General features: G+C 45.5%; 2 protein-coding genes across 3 annotated transcripts in view; one reads left to right on the forward strand and one right to left on the reverse strand.

Annotated features, from left to right (window-relative positions):
• Window positions 1–22,992, forward strand: part of LOC146505876 (echinoderm microtubule-associated protein-like 6) — a 75,410-nt gene that overhangs the window by 24,486 nt on the left and 27,932 nt on the right. For both annotated transcript variants that reach the window (XM_085183283.1, XM_085183284.1), the window contains exons 2-11: window positions 998–1,157; window positions 7,171–7,269; window positions 7,393–7,461; window positions 9,816–10,001; window positions 10,094–10,229; window positions 17,877–17,950; window positions 18,185–18,312; window positions 18,482–18,619; window positions 19,639–19,780; window positions 19,862–19,976. In XM_085183283.1, the coding sequence (XP_085039409.1) occupies window positions 998–1,157; window positions 7,171–7,269; window positions 7,393–7,461; window positions 9,816–10,001; window positions 10,094–10,229; window positions 17,877–17,950; window positions 18,185–18,312; window positions 18,482–18,619; window positions 19,639–19,780; window positions 19,862–19,976 (1,247 nt within the window). The remainder of the gene's footprint in view (window positions 1–997; window positions 1,158–7,170; window positions 7,270–7,392; window positions 7,462–9,815; window positions 10,002–10,093; window positions 10,230–17,876; window positions 17,951–18,184; window positions 18,313–18,481; window positions 18,620–19,638; window positions 19,781–19,861; window positions 19,977–22,992) is intronic.
• On the reverse strand, window positions 3,700–8,515 carry LOC146505877 (uncharacterized). Its single transcript, XM_085183285.1, has one exon. It carries the CDS (start codon window positions 8,513–8,515, stop codon window positions 7,799–7,801), a length of 717 nt encoding a protein of 238 aa, XP_085039411.1. The 3' UTR covers window positions 3,700–7,798.

Consider the following 22,992-nt stretch of genomic DNA (forward strand, 5'->3'; position numbering starts at 1 on the left):
GGTGTTCCCACATTTATCCAGCCATGTTTTCCAGCTCCTGTGGGATTGCGTGCCGTCTCCATCCCAGCAGGCTAAAACTGCCCAGCCCGCCTCACTGTGCTGATTGGCTGAGAGCAGCAGCAACATGGATCCATGAGTGTCACACACCGGATCTGAGAGGACGGACAAAACTGTCCAACAGGAGACAGAAAATAAACTGTCTGTGAGGTCACAGTGAGGAGACTCAGCGAAGGTCACGAAACACGACCTTTACAACAATAACAGAGCATGAGACTGTGTGTGTGTGTGTGTGCGTGCTGATAATGATGCCGTTAAAGCAGCAGGTGTATTTATAGCGCTGTCTGTAAAGGAGAACATTGACCCTCTGAAAGGGAGACGAAGAACGATCCTTCCGCGCCGATCGGGCGACAAGAGAACGCCATCGAACTCGGTCCATCGCGGCAGTTGCTGCTTCGTCCCATGACAGTTTGGCCGAGCGTAAATCTTCAAGGAACGTACTCCTCCACGTTATTTTGGGTCTTCCTCGCCGTCTCTTTCCATTCCTCGGGTTCCACAGAACCGCAGGTCTCTGGTCCGGTAGCCGAAGGATGTGAGCGGTGAATCTGAACCGGCGCTTGGTGACTTGGACGTGGAGCGGCTGACTCGTTAGTAACGCGATCCCGATATGTGATGTGATATATATGTGATGATTCATCACTTCTAACACATGAACCTCAGCTCACTGTGTGATGCCAAATCCATCCCGTAAAGCTGCGAGTGACGAATCGGTTCCAACATGAAATCTTTAAAATGATGTAAAAACGCTGCCACAGTCGCTGCTGTGATGTTCGTGTGTTGCAGTTTTAAAGCAGCTCTTTGTTTGCCTGAGTAAAGTTTTGAGTGCTCCTTTACACCTGCGTATACCTTATAGTTCTCTGATTGGTCGACTGTGTTATTACCTGTCTCCTCCCCTCCGTCCTTTGTCGTTCTAACGTCTCCGCCTCTTTCCTCCCTTCAGCCTGGCGCTGCACCCGGAGCGCTCCCTGGTGGCGACGGGTCAGGTGGGCAAGGATCCGTATGTGTGTGTGTGGGACACCTTCACCGCCCAGACCGTGTCACTGCTGCGTGACGGACACACACATGGCATCGCCTGCCTCGCATTCAGCGCCGATGGACAGGTGACGCACACACACACACACACACACACACACACACACACACACACACACAGTCTAAGACTATGATTTTTAAAGATAAGCTGGAATCAAATGCAAACTTTCTGGAAACTCTTTAGTTTTCATGTAAATGAACGAGCTGCATTAATAATTAATAATCCACCTTAAATCTACAGCATGCAGAGTGATGTAATCTTCAACACTGAGACGCTGCAGCTGGTGGGATCATTTCTATGTGAAGGATTTTGACATTTATGCTAAACACACAAACACATCCAGCATAAAAAGCATGAACGATGAAAGTCCTGCATTATTCTTAATGAGCACCAGGGGGCGACAGCAACACGATTTCTGCTCCTTTAGAAGTGCGACACTTTGCGTCACACTGAGTAAAACATTAGAAATAAGGACCATCCAGCCCGCGCTCGCTGCACGCTCAGGCTTCGTGACATCTTTGATACGTCTGTGGTTTGAGTAAATAAGCCCGTGTGGTCCACATAAACGCCTTCATCTGTCGACTGACATTATTGCTTAGTTAAAGGACTTGAATCCCATTTTTTGGGTTTACTGGGACCCAGATTATGACTCTCTGCCCGTGGGGCCCTCATGATGCTTGATGTGACGATAAGCAGACCTCTGAGGCTGAATGTGTCCTGGCGGCTTTTGTCAGATGAGTTTTGAAATTTCCGCTTTAGAAACGTGACAAAGATTTAGTCGTATCAGGGCTGTGGGCAGTAAATGTTATCGGGGTCAAAGCCCAATAATCAATCTGTGTATGTGCTGTTTCAGTCATTGAAGGACTCTCCTGCATCAACCCAAAGGTCATAGAAGAATGACTCGGTGAGAGGAAGGAGGGGGAGGAAAAGGGCAGAGTGAGCTGAGAGGATGATGATAAAAATAATGACATCATCCATCACTTTGGTTCAGTAACTTACAGTCAAAGGTGGAAAATGAGTGCGGTGCAACCCACCTTATGTCCTAAACTCACACACGGCGTCAACCTCACATCATTTTCTGAACAGCTGCATCGATTTACCGCAGGTCGCTCTGTCAGAGGCGAGCACGCCTGGTCGTCAGACTCGATGCACTTTGATTCTTTCAAAGAAGAACGCAGACATCGCGCTAAAGTTCGTGTCAGACCCTTCTGTCCTCACAGGGCTGCTTTGTGTGCGACGCCATCGTGCTGCTGAAACACCTCTGAGGACTCCCAAACATCTGCAGGTGCTTCGTGGTATCGGACACAACGATGCTAGCAGCTGCGACGTGACGCCTCCGTCCAATTAGAAAGCTTCCTCGAACTCTTCATCGTGCTCCTCAAACCCTTTCTGAGAACAGAGCAGAGCATATTAACAGATGGACATCCTCTGTAACGGCCAGCAGGGGGCGGCTGGCTTCAGCGAGCGCTCTCCTGATCGGTTTATGGTCTCAGTCGCTGCTTTCGAGTCTTTTCAAGTCAACATCATATTCATTTAGGAAATGATCCTCCGGTTTGAGCGAGGCGGGACCAGAGAGCGGGTCAGGGTTAAAGGTCAGCCGCAGGTCACGGCTGATTTCAGCACATTGAGAAACAATCAACCTCGTTACCGATGACTTTGTCAGTATTTTAAAGGAGCTGCTGAAAATCCAACCTGATTCAAATTTGACCGACAGCTGATTAAAGATCATCGTCTCGGGCGCGTCAGAGAAACGGCGAGCGCTCGTTCTGTGTTTCTGTCATAACCAGCAGTTACTGTTGCAGTAGATCAGAGTATGAGCAGCCGTCCATCCAGTGGCTGATTGTACGTTTGCAGTCTGAATATTGAGGCACGCGTAGCCTTTAGCAGACACTGATCAACACCTCGGTGCACGAGCTCGATTCATGACGTGGTCAACAGGAAGAGCAACAGCAGCAGGAGATGGTCTGCTTTAAGGCGTGGCCGCTCAGCGCCGTCCTCAGTGGGATGCTTTTATTAAAACAGCGTTATTATTCCTTATACTGCGGAAGATGAGATCTCTAAACACCGGTGGGTTTTCCACTCGTCTCTGTGACGTGTGCAGTTTTAATAAAGATGCCTTACAGTCACATATCTCCTGCTCCAGTGCTGCATGCTCACAGCCAATCAGAAGAACATTGTCTTAGAGAGGGGAGGAGTTACAACTGCTGCACTGAGGCTCATGAGATAAAGAAGGATTACTTTGAACTGTCAATCATGCAAAGCTGCTGAGGGACATCAGCTGACTCTGAAACCTGAAAATGGGTCAAGTCCAGGTTCAGATTTCTGTCTTTTGTAAATGTGAATATTAAAGCGCGTTGTTTGCATTTTAACTGCGATCACGTGTAGACTCGTGCGTGTAGACTCGTACGTGTCGTGACGTTTGTGTCCTCGTGCTTCCCGGACTTTTTTTAGTCCGATCAGATTCCCAGGAGCTGTAATCCAGGATGCAGACGCTCCATTTGTTCTGCCATTGACTGTCTCGTTCTGCTCCTGACCTAAATGTAGTACGGGATGTGCACGCACATCTCTCTGCATGTTTGATTTCACTCATCGGTGTGTGTGTGTGTGTGTGTGTGTGTGTGTGTGTGTGTGTGTGTGTGTGTGTGTGTGTGTGTGTGCAGCCTGAGCAGATAGCTCCCTCTCAGCCTCCTGCAGTGCTGGAGTTGCTTTCATACGCCTCCTTTTCCCTCCCGCTGACTCCACCGTGACTCATTCAGCAAACAAACCTGGTGGAGTCGCTCTGAGTTTACCGGCAGCGCCGCGTCTGACGGCAGCGCCACAGACGCCAAACTCGGTGTTGTGTCAACACGTTAGAATAACTTCAGGCGGCCTGAGAGCGAATGCTTCCCGCCGTCCCTGCAGGTCCCTCCCGTCGTGTCAGCCTGCGGCTGGGAAAATGAAACGCGTCACAAACCAACATATGAAATAACCCTGGGTGTGAGTGGGCGGCGTGCGCGGTAAATAAACTGTTTCTCAGCAACTGATGCTGAAATAAGAAAATCAATAGAGCTGTAAAGTCAGAGCGAAATAACAGCAGCTTAGAGTCAGACCCGCCTTCACTCACAGAGACGAGCTGAGGACGACGGAGAACATGATGATGGTGCTGACGGGTTCATCAGCTCTGTTCACGCTCAGCTCACAAAATACCCGAATACCTGAAGGTGGGCGTGGACCCGGAGCTGAGGACCATCTTCATCAACCATCTCAGACGTGCTCTCGCTGTCCTCTTCCTGCCGTTTGGTGGCGTTTCTGTGCGTCAACATGAAAACACCTTAACCATCGTCCTCCAGCTCTCCTGTGCTCCACAGCTCTGCAGCCACCCGCCATCGTTATCTGTCGACAGGCCCAACATCGCGCCAATAATGATCCAAACGTCCTTCAGTCTGAAGACGGTTTGTCATCTTTAGGCCTGGTAAACTCTACAGTTCCCCCTTAAATAGAATTTAAACATAGAAATGAAAGCAGTGTTGTCTGCAGGGCGGAGCCACACTGTGGGGGGGGGCTAAATTTAACTTCCTGGTGTTTTACAGGAAGTGAGGCGTTCCTTTCAAAGCGATTGTGAAAGAAGAACTAATCATTTGATTTGGGTTGAGCATTAAAAGAGAGAACGGTAAAGGTCGGCTGAATAATACAGCACCCATCGTGCACAGCAACATATTTATTATAAGTAGGGATGCAACGATACCAACCGATACGATACCGATACTTGGATCTGAGTACTTGCCGATACAGAGTACAGAAACGATACTTCTACCACACACACACACACAAATACAATTAATTGGAAGACAGGTTTTATTTTATTCTCTGCCGATAAAAAATAAAATCTTAATAAAAATGACCACAAAAAAATTTCAAGTGAAAAATAAGCACTTCTGTTAAATTATTGCAGAGTCTCCACATTGTAATTTAACAAAATATCACTGAACTATTGACACTGTCTCGAGCTTTCAGAATAATAAATAAACACTTCTGTTTATTTATTATATTTCATATCGCAGCTCGAGTATGCTGAGAAGACGGTGCAATCCTATGTTTTCCACGACCGGCATTGGCTGGTCATCCAGAGAAATAAAATGAGTCAGAGCCTCTGTTATTTTAACTGTCCGTGGATTTTCTCTTGACATTTTTCATCGCTTTTCCAAAACCTGAGTTAAAGTTGGCTGTTCCACACTGCTGACATTTTGTTTAGCCTAGCTACAGCAGCCTCCAGTTTCTCTTTTTTATCTGGAGCCGCCAGTCTCACTCATCTAACCCTGTGCCTGTTTAGCGCGGGATGTCCCCCTAGTGGTCAATCTAAAAAACTACAACAGAAATGACAAGCCACCCTCTGATTAATGAAATAAGTTGGTATCGGTTCATGGTATCGGTTAACTTTTACGAGTATGAGTACACACACATTTTACAGTATCGGCCCCGATACCAGATACCAGTATCGGTATCGGTGCATCCCTAATTTTAATCAAAGGAAAAATTAACATCTGACCTCCAGGAAACTTCTTTGTTGCAGGACGGTGTCAGAATGGCGCCCCCTGGTGGTTCGACTGTTAAATGTTATTTTTGGAATTTTTACTAATGAACGTTAAAACATTTTTTTTTTTTTAGATTAAGAGCACACAGGTCTACGGTGACGCTCATTTTTGCCTTGGTCACAGTTCCAGTCTGATCCTGGAGCTCACTAATAAGTCAGTTTTTTATTATTTTAATGAAGTTCTATCGGCTCCGTCTCTACTCTGTCCTTTGACTTGTTATTTGAAATTCCTGCTCTCTCTGCTCTCTTTGTCTCACTTGAATCTCTGCTCTGAACAAAACAACTCGCTCGAGTGAGCAAATGTGACCGCATGACTTATTGATGGCGATTATACCAGTATCGGTATCGGTGCATCCCTAATATAAGATAAGGATTCGTGCACGCCGCGATGTGGCTGACGAGTGTTTACGATGTACGATGAGACAATTTTCTTCTGCAAAATCACCTTTAAATTCAAACGACTTCAAATTCCTGACGGTGGGATTATTTCCTCCTGATTCTCGTGTATTTACAGGAAAACACTGTAAGTTAAATAAAATGAAATTAACCTCTTAAGCCCCAAACCTGCCTGATCTCCTCGCCATTTCAGGGGCGTTGGGGCTTAAGAGGTTATTTATGGGAATCCTGCTCTTAGTCCTGTTAATAAGTGTTGGCAGTGACCTGGACACGGTCCCTGCTGCCTGACGGACTCAGTGAAGACACTAAAAACCTGTTTTTTACTTTGGTTTGTGATTCTAACCGTGGAGGAAAAGCTGAAGTGTGTCTGCGAGTCACAGCAGGACGACTCTGGAAGGTCTGATGCTGAAAACACATCAAACGTTTGCTGGAAAACCAGATCTGAACGTGTCGATGATGTCAGACGGCGGTGAAACTGCCAATAAGCTGCACTGGTTCTGGTTTCTGTGGACGTGATATTAATGAAAACGCCGTCACTGCTGCTGAGCTGTGAGGCGACTCTGGAAATGCTGAGCCAGCAGTTTCTGCTCCTGGCACTGACTCTGGATGACTGAACATCTCAGGCTAAATCAAAATAAACACACAATCAATAACATAATCATAACTCAGCTTAATAATAAATCAAGTGTGCAGGCTGTGGCTGAGTTATCGAGCTGGACTGCTGTGAAGCTGAATCCTTTATGATCTGCTGAGTCTTTGATCACTGAAGGAGCGCCGGCGTCTGTTTGTGCAGCAGCTCGACGCTCCTTTCAGGTATTCTCCCCGTTAACCTTTGACCTCAGCCTTTCCAAGCAAACCTTTGAAAACGCTTTAAAGTTCTGGTCGTTAGAAATAAACTCGAGTTCATCTGAAATGTTGCAGAGTTGCTATATTTACACTTACAAACACGTCACATGAGCGTCAGGCGGATCGAGCAGGAAGCCCCGCCCTCTGCCAGCTTGCATTAAACTTTTGCACGCATGAGCAGATAAGCTGTCAGATTTCTGCACCTTCACTTTTTTAAATTGTTTGTAGACATTTCGGATGCGTAACCGTCCCCGTCTCTCCTCCGCAGCGGCTCGCCTCGGTCGGCCTGGACGCCAAGAACACGGTGTGTATCTGGGAGTGGAAGAGAGGGAAGATCCTGGCCACGGCCACGGGACACTCGGACAGGGTGAGAGCGTGCACCAATCAGCTTCCTCTGCAGAGTTTGAAAGTGTTTCCTTCTCATCGCGCTTCCACTGTGCATGCACGCTTTCACATAAACCCGATAACGGACGATTCTTCTGTTCTCCAGATCTTTGACATCTGCTGGGATCCGTTTCAGCAAAGCCGTCTGGTGAGCTGCGGCGTGAAGCACATCAAGGTAACGCAGAAGTCGTCTACCCAGAAATATGACAGCACATTTACCTTCTCCACCTTCATGTAGCTGCTTAGCTTCACTCGAGGTAATAAAATAGTTCCTCTGAACGCCCGTCATTAAATATCTCTGACTCTCTAAAGAGCCGAGAAGGAAGCAGATGTAACAACTCCCAGCTCAGCTTCTCTCATCCAATCAGAGTCCAGATATCAAAAAGCACCTTTACATGTTTCACTGCTGTAACTCGGATTAAATACGAGACAAATCCAGGACAATTTAGATTTTCTTTTTTATTTGCTGTTTTGAACACAAACACAGAGCGAGCTCGGTGAGTTGGTGGAGATCACTCTTCCCCAGCCTCCTGAAGCCTCCTTCCCAGTGCTCTCAGTGTCCTCCTCAGCGGCGTGCGCAGTAACCCTCTCGCAGGTGCGTCCTCAGCACTCTCCGTTTGGGTTCCTTGTTCCCTCTGCAGATCCTGACGGTCATGTCTGACTGTGCGTTTTCTGTCCCGGGGCATCCGAGGTCTGATCTCAGGATCAGATTCCTGTTCTCGCTCAGACGTTGAAGATTTCCCCTCAGGAGCAGCTGTTTGGTTTCCTCCACTAAGAGTCACGACTGTTTGCGTCTTCTCAGGACGGGCCGCTTGCTCGATGTCTGCAGATGATGCCACAGGTTCCTCCTCAGGGAAAGTTTGACCCGGCAGCATTTCAGGCTCGCTCTCACTGAACTCGCTTTCTGCCGTGTCTCCGTCGCTTTCTGCCGTGTCTCCATCGCTCTCCAGAAGCTCTTCCTTGAGGCGGTCTAAAACCTGAAAGCCATCCTCCATGAACTGTTCAATGATGCTTAGCACATCTTCACGTAGCTTTTTGAACACCTCTAACCTGTTGATTCGCCAGATGGTGGCCGCTTCATGACTGGCTTTAGCGTCCTCAGCCTGGTTTATCTTTTTAGACTTGTGTTTCGGGCCGTGGTCCATGTTTGCTTCTGTGGAGGCCGACGTGAAATGTTTGAGAAGAAGCAAACACGGGTGTGTGAGAGACACGAGTTTAAAACAAAACATTCTGATGTGATGCTTCGATGTAGCCGTTGTCAAGGCGATCAGAGGTTCTTATGCAGACAGGGAGGAACCTTTCACATGCTCACTGAGGCCGGTGGTCTGAGCTGAATTTGTTGGGACGTCTTGTGCTGACACAGGAAAACATGCTGTGCTTCATAACCCTTTAAGACCTACCATAGAACCAAGTCCGCCAGAGCTTATATTATATGTTTACATGCTGTGGAGCCATTTTTGGGAGCATTTCAAGTTGATATACATCAATACAACCATTACAGCCCAGATTTTAATAATATGTCTGCATTAAGTGCATAGTAATTACATAAATTGCAAAAAAAGTGCAATAAACTACAAAAAAATTGAAAATCGTTTTTGTTTTTTTAACATATATTTCTAGTTAGAGAAATTTAAGAGGCTTATCCCTCAAAACTGTAAATACAAAAAAGTTGCACAAAATAGTTTCCTACCACAGGAAATTTATTTTGAGTGTCTTCATAGTTTTATTTTTGAAATACACCAATTTTTATACACTGCAGGAAAAATGAAAATAAATATTATAATGCAAATTTGCAAAAAAGCAGCATATGCATCAAAATAAACTATTTCCAGCAGTGCAATATGAGTCCTAAACATCCCAGAAACCACACAGAAAGTCAGAAAGTCAAAGATAACTTTTAAAAACACCAGTATAGGCTCATGAGGCCCTGATGGTAAAAAACTACATTTCTGCGAAAATGACGTCACTTCCGGTTTCGGGCAGGTCATGGCGGACATGTGATAGTTCGCACCGATGGACGTAGGAAGTGTTACAAACAGCTGATCGGATCAGCAAAGCGTGTTTCTGGAATATTATGTTTTTGTTGCTGCAAGCGCTTTTTATGCAGTTTTTGCAAAGTTATATGTGGAAGGAAACTGTGACCGAGGACAAGCTGATGGCATAAGATGTAAGTACAACTCCTCCGGTTTCATATGCAAAAAGAATTATTGTGCTAGCTTACGTGGTTGCAGAGCTACCGGGATTTAAAAATAGTTACGCAAAACAGAGCGTGCTGCTCTGACCGGCTTTAAAGGGTTAAATTAGAGTCAGAAAGAAGGAAAAGGGAGGGCATGCTTTAGGGCGGGGCTACTGTGTGATTGACACTTCTGGTGCCTGTTGGTCTTTCAGTTAGCCCCTCCCCTCACTCTTTACATGTGCTTTTGAAACTATGTCCATCGTTAATATACAGTCTAGGACGCAGATCTGGCCTCGAACAGTAAGAAGGTGTCTCCCCGTCTCCTTCCTGACCGCCTCCGTTTGTGTTCGCAGTTCTGGTCCCTGTGCGGTAACGCTCTCACGCCAAAGCGGGGGATTTTCGGGAAGACGGGCGACCTGCAGACCATCTTGTGTGTGGCCTCGGCTAAAGATGACATCACGTACTCTGGGGCGCTTAACGGAGACATTTACGTCTGGAAGGGACTCAACCTGATCCGAACGGTCCAGTCCGCCCACAGCGTGAGTCTCACCTCTGCAGCGTGACGCTCGTCTGCACGTCTGCCTGACGCGCGTCCATCGTTGCTTCATTGTGCGGATGTGTGTGTTCTCAGGCCGGTATCTTCAGCATGTATTCCTGCGAGGAGGGCTTCGCCACGGGCGGCAGAGACGGCTGCATCCGACTGTGGGACGCCGACTTCAAACCCATCACCAAGATCGACCTGCGAGAGGCCGAGCAGGGGTACAAAGGTACGGTCACGGGGTCACCGCAGGTCATTACAGCAGCAAAGGTCACAGTGTTGTGTCACACAGGTGCACACAGGGACGAGGCCTCAGCTTCTAACACGATTTAACAGAAAAGGTTCGTTTGAGGCTGCAAAGTTAAGGTACGGAGAGGGGCTCAGGTGGGAGGGAGGGGCGGGTTTATCTCTATTCTAAACTATGAGGAGGGGCGGTCCTTACATCCCGACGGTTCTTTGTCAGCTGAAGGTTTTAAAACGACCTGATTTTCTTTGACTCGTCGTCAGTAATGAGGAAGTTTCTCATCTTTATTTGACCTGATTCAGCTCAAATCCAGAGGTGTGGCTGTTTGAACCCCTCGCCTCCCCCTCGCCTCCGCCTCCTCCTAAATGTCGCTGCCCAGCAGGAGGTGCAGACGTACGCTCTTCCTTCAGGAGCAGCTCGAGGGCGAGCCATTAATCCCACCGCCTCCTTTTAAAATCTCCTCTCTGAAGATTTTGAGGAGGAAGTTAAAAAGGAAGAAAAGATGAAAGGAAGTTTTGTCAGTTTGAAACGAGTTCTCCTCTTTAACACGTCTGTGCTGCACGATGGAGCTTCTGATTAACCGTCAAAGTTCATCTCCTGAAACCTGTCGCTGTGACGTCTGTGGACAGGAAATGTGGGAGCATCCTGCTTTACGACAGCTTTGCATGATTCACAGCTCAGAATAATCCCCCCAAGCCCCTCAGGTCATCCTCTATCTGAAACCAGCCAGTTTAGCCCCTCCCCCTTTCAGACGTCTGTCTCCTGGTTGGCTGAGTTCACCACCTCCTGGTGACCACAGCCTCGAATCACAGCAGCAGTCGCCTGAAGGCAGCTTGTGTTGACCTACAATAAGACGGAGCACAGGGAGGCGAGCTGGAGATCAGCCAGATATTCAATTCAATTCAATTCAATTTTATTTATATAGCGCCAAATCACAACAAATGTCGCCTCAAGGCGCTTCATAGATACAGAGAAAAGCCCAACAATCATATGACCCCCTATGAGCAAGCACTTTGGCAACAGTGGGAAGGAAAAACTCCCTTTTAACAGGAAGAAACCTCCGGCAGAACCAGGCTCAGGGAGGGGCGGCCATCTGCTGCGACCGGTTGGGGTGAGAGAAGGAAGACAGGATAAAGACATGCTGTGGAAGAGAGACAGAGATTAATAACAGATACGATTCAATACAGAGAGGTCTGTTAATACATAGTGAGTGAGAAAGGTGACTGGAAAGGAAAAACTCAATGCATCATGGGAATCCCCCGGCAGCCTACATCTATTGCAGCATAACTAAGGGAGGATTCAGGGTCACCTGGTCCAGCCCTAACTATATGCTTTAGCAAAAAGGAAGGTTTTAAGCCTAATCTTAAAAGTAGAGATAGTGTCTGTCTCCTGAATCCAAACTGGAAGCTGGTTCCACAGAAGAGGGGCCTGAAAACTGAAGGCTCTCCCTCCCATTCTACTTTTAAATACTCTAGGAACAACAAGTAGGCCTGCAGAGCGGGAGCGAAGTGCTCTAATAGGGTGATATGGTACTACAAGGTCATTAAGATAAGATGGGGCCTGATTATTTAAGACCTTGTATGTGAGGAGCAGGATTTTGAATTCAATTCTGGATTTAACAGGAAGCCAATGAAGGGAAGCCAAAACAGGAGAAATATGCTCTCTCCTTCTAGTCCCTGTCAGTACTCTTGCTGCAGCATTTTGGATTAACTGAAGGCTTTTCAGTGAGTTTTTTGGACATCCTGATAATAATGAATTGCAGTAGTCCAGCCTGGAAGTAATAAATGCATGAACTAGTTTTTCAGCGTCACTCTGAGACAGGATATTTCTAATTTTAGAGATGTTGCGCAAATGGAAGAACGCAGTCTTACATATTTGTTTAATATGTGCGTTGAAGGACATATCCTGGTCAAAAATGACTCCAAGGTTCCTCACAGTGTTACTGGAGGCCAAGGTAATGCCATCCAGAGTAAGAATCTGGTTAGATACCATATTTCTAAGCTTTTCAGCGCCGAGTACAATGACCTCAGTTTTATCTGAGTTAAGAAGCAGAAAGTTAGTGGCCATCCAAGTCTTTATGTCTTTAAGACATTCCTGCAGTTTAACTAATTGGTGTGTGTTATCTGGCTTCATGGACAGATAGAGCTGGGTGTCATCTGCATAGCAGTGAAAATGTATGCTATGTCTTCTAATGATGCTGCCTAGGGGAAGCATGTATAATGTAAACAGAATTGGTCCTAGCACCGAACCCTGTGGAACTCCATAATTAACCTCAGTGTGTGAAGAGGACTCTCCATTTACATGCACAAATTGGAGTCTATTAGATAGATATGATACAAACCACTGCAGTGCAATACCTGTAATACCTACAGCATGTTCTAATCGCTCTAATAGAATATTATGGTCAACAGTATCGAATGCTGCACTAAGGTCAAGAAGGACAAGCACAGAGATGAGTCCACTGTCAGAGGCCATAAGAAGATCATTTGTAACCTTCAATAAAGCTGTTTCTGTGCTGTGATGAACTCTGAAACCTGACTGAAACTCTTCAAATAAACCATTCCTCTGCAGATGATCTGTTAGCTGTTTGACAACTACTCTTTCAAGGATTTTTGATATGAAAGGAAGGTTGGAGATTGGCCTATAATTAGCTAAGACTGCTGGGTCTAGAGATGGCTTTTTGAGTAAAGGTTTAACTGCAGCCACCTTGAAGGCCTGTGGTACATAGCCGATTATTAGAGATAGGTTGATCATATATAAGATCGAAGAATTAATCAATGGCAGGACTTCTTTGAGCAGTTTTGTAGGAATGGGGTCTAAAAGACACGTTGATGGTTTGGAGGAAGTAATTATTGAAGTTAACTCAGAAAGATCGATTGGAAAAAAAGAGTCTAACTTAACATCAATGGAACTAAGAGTAGCTGTAGATAATATTACATCTGTGGGATGATTATTGGTAATTTTTTCTCTAATGATAAAAATTTTATTTGTGAAGAAGTTCATGAAGTCATCACTAGTTAACGTTAAAGGGATGGTTGGCTCAACAGAGCTCTGACTTTTTGTCAGCCTGGCTACAGTGCTGAAGAGAAACCTGGGGTTGTTCTTATTTTCTTCAATCAGTGATGAGTAGTAAGCTGTTCTGGCTTTGCGGAGGGCTTTCTTATAAAGCAACAAACTATTTCTCCAGGCTAAATGATGATCCTCTAAATTTGTGACACGCCATTTCCTCTCCAGATTACGAGTCATCTGCTTTAGGGTACGTGTTTGAGAATTATACCACGGGGTCAGGTACTTCTGATTAGAGACCTTAGTTTTCACTGGAGCTACAGTATCCAGAGTCGTACGTAGTGAGGAGGTGAAATTATTAACAAGATAATCGACCTCTGTTGGGGTAGCGTTCAGATAGCTGCTCTGCTCTGTGTTGGTACAGGGCATTGACGATGATAACAGTGGCTGGATTATATTCTTAAACTTAGTTACAGCGCTTTCAGAAAGACATCTACTTTGATAAAGTCCACTCTCCACTGCTGCGTAATCAATTATTGTAAATGTAAATGTTATCAAGAAATGATCAGACAGGAGAGGGTTTTCAGGAAACACTGTTAAATGTTCAGTTTCTATGCCATATGTTAAAACAAGATCTAGAGTGTGATTAAAGTGGTGGGTGGGTTCTTTTACATTTTGAGAGAAACCAATTGAGTCTAACAACAGATTAAATGCCATGTTGAGGCTGTCATTTTTAGCATCTACATGGATGTTAAAATCACCCACAATAATTATTTTATCTGAGCTCAGAACTAAATTAGATATAAAGTCTGAGAAATCAGACAGAAACTCTGTGTAAGGCCCAGGTGGACGATAGATGATAACAAGTAAGACTGGTTTCTGAGTTTCACAGCTGGGGTGGACAATGCTAAGCATCAGGCTTTCAAATGAATTAAAAGTCTGTCTTGGTCTATCATTAATTAATAGACTGGTGTGAAAAATTGCTGCCACACCGCCCCCTCGACCTGTGCTTCGAGATTTCTGGTAGTTAGAATGACTCGGGGGTGTTGATTCATTTAAACTAACATAATCATCCTGCTGCAACCAGGTTTCTGTAAGGCAGAGTAAATCAATTTGTTGATCAATTATTAAGTCATGTACTAACAGAGACTTGGAGGAGAGAGACCTAATATTTAATAATCCACATTTCACTGTTTTACTCTTTGGTTCAGATGTGGATACTGTATTGTTCTTTCTTTGTGATTGTTTAAGTTGTTTGTTTTTTGTCTTTTTGGAAGCAGACACAGTCTCTATGGAGATGGGTTTTTGGGGGGGTAGCAGGAGGAGAGAAGCTGCAGAGAGGCGTGTAAGACTGCAACTCTGCTTCCTGGTCCCAACTCTGGATAGTCATGTTTTGAGGGGTTTAATAAATTTATCGATATTTCTAGAAATGAGAGCTGCTCCATCCAAAGTGGGATGGATGCCATCTCTCCTAACAAGACCAGGTTTCCTCCAGAAGGTTTGCCAATTATCTATGAAGCCCACATCGTTTCTGGGACACCACTCAGACAGCCAGCAATTTAAGGAGAACATGCGGCTAAACATGTCACTCCTGGTCTGATTGGGGAGGGGACCAGAGAAAACTACAGAGTCCGACATTGTTTTGGCAAAGTTACACACCGATTCAATATTGATTTTAGTGACCTCCGATTGGCGTAACCGGGTGTCATTACTGCCGACGTGAATTATGATTTTATTGAATTTACGTTTACCCTTAGCCAGCAGTTTTAAATTTCCTTCAATGTCGCCTGCTCTGGCCCCTGGAAGACAATTGACTATGGTTGCCGGTGTCTCTAGCTTCACATGTCTGAGAACAGAGTCACCAATTACCAGAGTTTGACCCCCGGCGGGTGTGTCACCGAGTGGGGAAAAACGGTTAGACACATGAACGGGTTGGTGGTGTACCTGGGGCTTCTGTTTAGGACTACGCTTCCTTCTCACCGTTACCCAGCCTTTCCCCAGCTGCTTGGGGTCTGCCGGGGAACAGCTAGCGGGGCCTACGCTATCTTCGGCTGCACCAGCTACAGGGGCCTGGCTAGCTAAGGGTGAGAGCAGGGTGCAAAGCCGAGTCTCCAATTCAGTAATCCTGGCCTCCAGAGCTGCAAATATGCTACATTTGTTACAGATATCATTACTGCTAAAGGAGGCCAAGGAGTAACTAAACATCTGACACAATGAGCAAGAAAGTGCAGAAGGGACAGGTGAAGTAGCCATGGTGCTAACGGGTCGGCTACGAGCTAAGCTAGCGAAACAGTACAGAGACAGTGAGTGAATACTATAAATTAGGTAGTGAGTACACAGAAAGTGTGCTTCGGATGAAGCACGTGAAGATTATACTGTGAAAAAAGAATGTATTTAAAAGTTGTTAATTAAACTGCTAAGCAAATAAGCTACTCAGAAACACCACTGTGTTTGAGCAGGAACAGGAAGCGATACTATACCACAGAGCGAGCGAGCGAACACCAAGTGACAGCCATAGAAAAGTTACGGCTTTAAGGGCTGTTCTGATTGGCTCGGTGTCTTCAGTGATCCACGAATTGAAATTAAAAGTCAGCCAATAACAATTCACTGCTATAGTTATCACCAGGAGGAGAAGAACAAAGAGCACATGAAGTAAAATATCTCTGAATGTGATGATTCGTTTCTTTAGTTTCTGTATTTAATTGTTAAACTCCTTGTTTCTTAAAACGCTCGACGGTTTGAATGCGTCCGAGTTCTCACATTGACGACGTGACCCAACAGACACAAACGTGCCATCTCACGGTGGATGAGTCTGACAGGCTGCTAATATATCGGCGCCTAAAAATGTTGGAGTTCCACGCCCGATGAGACGCTGAGCCCGCCCTCTTCGCCTCTCGCTGCTCTGTACGTGGACAGGAAGTCGGTTTGTTTCTGCTTCCTTCTCTCCCGCGCCGCGCTCTTCCTGCGTCTGAAGCTGAAGAAAAAATAATCCTTCCCAGTTATTTCCCACGTGCCTCACAAACTCCTCCGCTGTCGGCCTGTTTTGGCTGCTGAACCTCCGGAGTTTCTAACAACATTACAGGAAAACATCGCATGCTGAGCGATGCCATCAGCCACAGCAGATGCTCTTAATTGGCGAGCGCTGAGCGGCTCTGCTAATTACATTTCCGATGGTGGAAAAAAGCAGTTTTAGCAGCAAAACTTTAAAAAAACACGAATGTTGAAGCCGAGCTGAGTCAGCAGGTTGAACTACAGTCAAAGTCCAGATCTCCCTCTGATCAGACACCTCCTGCGCTCCTCCAGGGGGGGTTCTGAAGATGAATGATGGGCTGAGTCTCCACGTGTCTCTGCTGTAGGGCAGCTGTGCGTTTCAGTCGAACCGGATTCTTTTCCTAAAACTAACCGAATCATTTTTGGTGCTTTTAAAGTGAAAATAAAAAACAAAGCAGTCCAGAGGTTCATGGAGCTCCGCCCACCCTCACCTGGCTGCACCGCCACCTCTCCAGCCTCCAGCAGCGACAGCAGAGCTCGTCTTCGTTTATTTAGTGGATTTAACCCTTTAAGACCTACCATAGAACCAAGTCCGCCAGAGCTTATATTATATTTTTACATGCTGTGGAGCCATTTTTGGGAGCATTTCAAGTTGCTATACATCAATACAACCATTACAGCCTAAATTTTAATAATATGTCTGCATTAAGTGCATAGTAATTACATAAATTGCAAAAAAGTGCAATAAACTACAAAAAAATTGAAAATCGTTTTTGTTTTTTTAACATATATTTCTAGTTAGAGAAATTTAAGAGGCTTATCCCTCAAAACTGTAAATACAAAAAAGTTGCACAAAATAGTTTCCCACCACAGGAAATTTATTTTGAGTGTCTTCATAGTTTTATTTTTGAAATACACCAATTTTTATACACTGCAGGAAAAACGAAAATAAATATTATAATGCAAATTTGCAAAAAAGCAGCATATGCATCAAAATAAACTGTTTCCAGCAGTGCAATATGAGTCCTAAGCATCCCAGAAACCACACAGAAAGTCATAAAGTCAAACATAACTTTTAAAAACACCAGTATAGGCTCATGAGGCCTTGATGGTAAAAAAACTACATTTCTGCAAAAATAACGTCACTTCCGGTTTTAGGCAGGTCATGGCGGACATGTGATAGTTCGCGCTGATGGACGTAGGAAGTGTTACAAACAGCTGATCGGATCAGCAAAGCGTGTTTCTGGAATATTATGTTTTTGTTGCTGCAAGTGCTTTTTATGCAGTTTTTGCAAAGTTATATGTGGAAGGAAACTGTGACCGAGGACAAGCTGATGATATAAGATGTAAGTACAACTCCTCCGGTTTCATATGCAAAAATAATTATTGTGCTAGCTCACGTGGTTGCAGAGCTACCGGGATTTAAAATAGTTACGCAAAACAGAGCGTGCTGCTCTGACCGGTTTTAAAGGGTTAACCACCGAGTTCATCCTGCTTCCTCTGCAGCGCTGTCGTTCTCCATTTTTCTCCTGTTTGCTTCTTTTCCTCTCCACTGGTTTTATTTTTGTCTCTCTCCTGATGTTGTGACAGTTTTGTGTCACCTTACCTCCTCCTTTCTTCTCCTCCCTCCTTCAGGTCTGTCTATTCGCAGCGTCTGCTGGCGAGCCGACCGGATCCTGGCAGGGACGCAAGACAGCGAGATCTTTGAGGTGAGGAAGAAGACGAAACCTCACGCTGTTCCCTCCCCGCGGCGACGCGTTTCAAAGAGTTTTATTTTTGTGAAGACCTCCTGCTGACACGCAGGCAACAAAATGTTCTCATTAATCAAAACTGTGAAGAGTTTTTAATGTCAGGCAGTTTGAGCAGCTCAGATCTGCACTGAAACAGCACATGTGGTGCTTTAAAATGTGAAAACCTGCTCTTGAGTCGTTGTACCTGTGCAGGTGATGGTGCGGGACCGGGACAAGCCGCTGCTCATCATGCAGGGACACAGCGAGGGCGAGCTGTGGGCGCTCGACGTTCACCCCAAAAAGCCTCTGGCTGTCACCGGCAGCGACGACCGCTCCGTCAGGTCGGTGCTCTCTTTGGACTGAATCATGCAAAGCTACCGTGGCTGAGTGTGAAAATGGAAGCACAGAGCTGAGACGCGCAGAGTGGGCTCAGTGATACAGATCCTTACACTGACGCTGCTTTGGCTCATCTCCTCTTTGTGTGTGTGTGTGTGTGTGTGTGTGTGTCAGGCTGTGGAGTCTGGTGGATCACGCCCTCATCGCTCGCTGTAACATGGAGGAGGCGGTGCGCAGTGTGGCGTTCAGCGTGGACGGATCCCAGCTGGCTCTGGGCATGAAGGACGGATCCTTCACTGTGCTGAGAGTCAGGTGACACACACACACACACACACACACAGCTCTTAATTGGTTTCCTATGTGAATGACAGATTATGTGCAGTCTTGGTGCTTGTGTACAGATTAAAGCTGTTTCTGTAAAGTGTCGATGATTTTCTTCCTCTCTCTGTCCTCTGGAGTCCCGCAAGGCTCTAGTTTTGGCCCATTACTGCTTTGTTTACATATGTTACTCCTGCTTTGTTTAAAATGTCTTAAAGACCTGATAATAATAATGGATTGGATTTATATAGCGCTTTTCAACGCCACTATTCATTCACTCTCACATCCACACACTGGTGGAGGCAGCTACAGTTGTAGCCACAGCTGTCCTGGGGCACACTGACAGAAGCGAGGCTGCCATATCTCGCCATCGGCCCCTCTGGCCAACACCAGTAGGCGGTAGGTGAAGTGTCTTGCCCAAGGACACAATGACCAGGACAGAGTCCAGGGATCGAACTGGCGACCTTCCGGTTACAGATGCGCTTCCCAACCCCCTGAGCCACGGTCGCCCCCGTGAATAAACATGAATTTAATTTTATGTTTGTGAAAGAATAAAACAGGTTGTTATGTTTGTGCTGCCTCCGTCGGCCTCAGCGTCATGCATCAGTCTGGGACACGAACATGTGATTACTCCAGTGTTGGAGTCACTGCATTGACTTCCTGTCAGTTTTAGGTTTGATTTGATTGTTTTAAAGATGCTAAATGTGCCGGCACGACTGCACCGGTCTGATCCTCGTCGTGTTCACGCTCCTGTCAGAGCATCGCGGCCATATTGGGATTTAGACTTAAAGTTAGAGCGATGCAGCTTTTTCAGCTCTTACTCCGAATCTCTGGAATATTGAATACCGTCCCGTTTCACCGCCTGACCCGTTTCTACTTTTAAGATTTCTACTTGTAAGCAAACTGATTTCTACTCTCTGGCCTTTAACTTGAACAAACCTTTACGTTAAATGTGCTGCACAAACACAGTCACGCTGCTTTTGTAACGTATGCGTGTGTTGGTCTCCTCTCAGAGACATGACTGAGGTCGTTCACATCAAGGACAGGAAGGAGGTGATCCACGAGATGAAGTTCTCGCCGGATGGCGCCTACCTCGCCGTCGGCTCCAACGACGGGCTGGTGGACATCTACGCTGTCGCCCAGAGATACAAGAAGGTCGTGTTGGAGAGTCAGCGGGAAGTTAGAGAAGGTTGAGATGTTAGAAGCGAAGCTAACTCCGTCTCTGACTGTCTGCAGGTCGGAGAGTGCAGCCAGTCCTCCAGCTTCATCACTCACCTGGACTGGACGCTGGACAGCAAGATCCTGCAGACCAACGACGGAGCTGGAGACCGCTTCTTCTACCGGATGCCCCGTGAGTCTCTGGGGTCGTAGGTCAAACCTGAAGCTGGGCTGATTCTGCTCATTCTCACCATCTTTTTATTCTTGGCCTCCGCCTGAGTAGCTTTGCATGATTTAGAGCTCAGAATAATCCTTCTTTATCTTACACTGGGCCTACCAAATCTAAATAAAACCAGCAGAAATAACCTGAGTTTAAAGTGAACCCTCTGACGCCGACTCCGTGCTCTCGTATCTTTGTGAATATGCTGCCGTGCTGTTTTTGCAGAATGCTGATGTTTAAAAAAAAGTTGGAGCCGTGTCAGCATCCATTCTTTTTAATATCGCTGGTTTAGCTGACTCTGTGTTTTCATATTTAATCGGCCTCTGAGGACCGCGTGGGCGCTGGAGACGTCCGTCTGCTCTGCAGGTAGCGCTCGTCTGCAGAAGCTGGAGCTCTGCTGCTCATTCCCACCTCCTGAACACCACGAGGGCAGCTGTGGATGATTTACATTCATCCATCTTCTTCCGCTTGTCTGGGGCCGGGTTGCGGGGGCAGCAGCCTAAGCAGAGAAGCCCAGACCTCCCTCTCCCCAGCAGCTTTCAGTTCATGCTCTGTGTGAAATAAGCTGTTTTAGCAACTCCTTTCTAATTGGCTGACCCTTATAAACAGCGATGGGTGTGGCTTCTGTGCCAGAGATGACCACAGGGATATCGGCTCCCTGTGACATCATACAGGTCTGTGAGGGTACAAAACTGAGCGGGTGTTTGGCTCACAGGGATGACCTGTACAGAAATTTTAAAGAATCAAACTTGAGACGCTTCTCTGAATTACAGGATAACAATAATAATAATCTCAATTTTTAATCAGATTATATTAAAATATAAACACTAAAGTCACGTACGTGTATTTACAGTCCACATATTTTAAGAATAAAAACAATAATTGTTGTCAAAATCCATGTTTTTATAATATTTAAGAAATGAAATGATGTTTAATATTGATGATCGGAGCGATGTGCAGCTCATTGTCAGGACGCATCGTGATAAAAGAGGCACGAGGACGAGCTTCAAGAAAGCTCTGAAAACAGTAATAAGAAGCTTCAACGTCTTTGTTCTCATGATGAAGATATTCGTCACTATTTTGGGTCCCACTGAAAAAACAAAGCCTGTTGTATCCCTGTGAGGCCTCAGAGTTTAATGAGCTGCTGTATAAATAAACTCGGCTTATTTCAGCCTCTTTTCTTTCACTTTAATGCGTCTCTGATGTTTTACTAACTTTGGACTCTCGAGCCTCATTATCGAGATCAAACCATCACAGTTTACTGGAGACTTCCTGTTAAAGGGGCCGCAGTACTCTGAGGACAGTTTCACTACCTGCAGCGTGCTCATTACTGACAGCTCAGTGCAGGACCGCGGCTCATGGGGGGCCTGAGCCGCCTCCACGACCTCACATCTAGGGCTGCCACAAACGATTATTTTGATAGTCGACTAATCAGATCATCATCCGTTGGACATAAAACGTACAGCTTATTGCACCAGCTGCATCTGCTCTTATATAACTATCATTAGCTTACAGCTTTAAGTGTTTAAGGTCTGTGCTAACTAAAAATAAAGACAAGATGATAGTTTATTAAATTTTAATGAAGTTTGCAGATTGTTTCGGTGAAGTTTAATAAACTCCTTGCTATCTAAAATATAACAGGACACCGGAGTAAATTCTGGAGCATCTCACACTTCTGATAATCAGCTGTCTGCTTGACGTTTATTCAGCTGTGTAAAAACTATAACTTTAATCTCAGCCAAACCGATTTACTCAGGAACAAATAAAATACTGAAAAAAAGCCAAACAATAATATTTTTAAGTTATCTAAGTGACTTATATATCATGTTTAACCTGAGTAGCGAAAGACAGCGGTGGGTTTGAAAACGATTAGCGGGAGTCCGGTGTTCTCACGGCTCTAGTTAGCCTAGCCCCCGGCTAGCTATCGAGCTAGTGGGTAACAGACGTCTCCGAAAACGTCGGAGCGCTTTTGAAAATATGTGGTGTCTTGATAAACTGAGCAGATATTTGAGGTTTACACAGCTACATTCTCGCCTGAAAATATGTTAAACGTTTATTTTGTGACCCAGAAAGAATAATAAGAGTAATATTAAAACTAACTAGCTGCCGCCATTGTTGGAAACTGAGCTGGGCTGCGCTATGAATTCTGGGACACAGCTTCTTCTTCTTCTTCGGGGTTTAACGGCAGCTGGCATCCTTGTACATGCAGTGCTGCCATCTTCTGTTTCAGTCCGTTATTACACTCTTAAATCCTACTACTTATTCCTGCGTCTTTTGGGATCTTACAAAGCTTCAAACGACGCGTCGACTATTAAATCAGTCGTCGATGATTTTGATAGTTGACTAATCGTGGCAGCCCCACTCACGTCACATCACACGTGTGACCAGGTGACACAGCAGCCTGATGAAGGTCTTATCTTTTAGCGCAGGTCGACATGTTAGCGTTAGCGAGCATCAGTGCTTAGCGCCTAGCCTCACAGCCTGCGGTGGGAGCGACGTTTGGTTCTGCAAATACTTTCATTGATTTATTGAAACATGCAAACACACGTATAAATACATGTAAATACATGTATTTACATGTATTTACATGTAAATACATGTAAATACATGTATTTACATGTATTTACAGCAGATGATCAGCTGAAGGACCAGTGTTGGGTCTTTGCTGGACATGATGTTCATCTGCTGTAGACGGTTTTAGACCCTTGAAGGATACGCTGCACACCTGCTGAGACACCAAGTTTCTACCGTGTTGATGCAAAACTACAGTTTTATGTCAAACTGTGTTATCTAATGAAGTGTGTGACAGGCTGCTGCTAACAAAGAGCCTGAAGACATTAAGACGGGTTCTTTGCAGAGTCGATTCCTGACGTCTGTGTAGCTGTCAGTAAACTTTCACACAGCCTGTGTCGACACTGGCATCTCAGAATTGCACAAAATGCTTCAGTCAGACTAAAAACAAACATTTAATGATTCTGTCAGAAGTAAA

This window comes from Neolamprologus multifasciatus, chromosome 13, assembly GCF_963576455.1.
Source record: "Neolamprologus multifasciatus chromosome 13, fNeoMul1.2, whole genome shotgun sequence".
NCBI classification, from domain to species: domain Eukaryota; kingdom Metazoa; phylum Chordata; class Actinopteri; order Cichliformes; family Cichlidae; genus Neolamprologus; species Neolamprologus multifasciatus.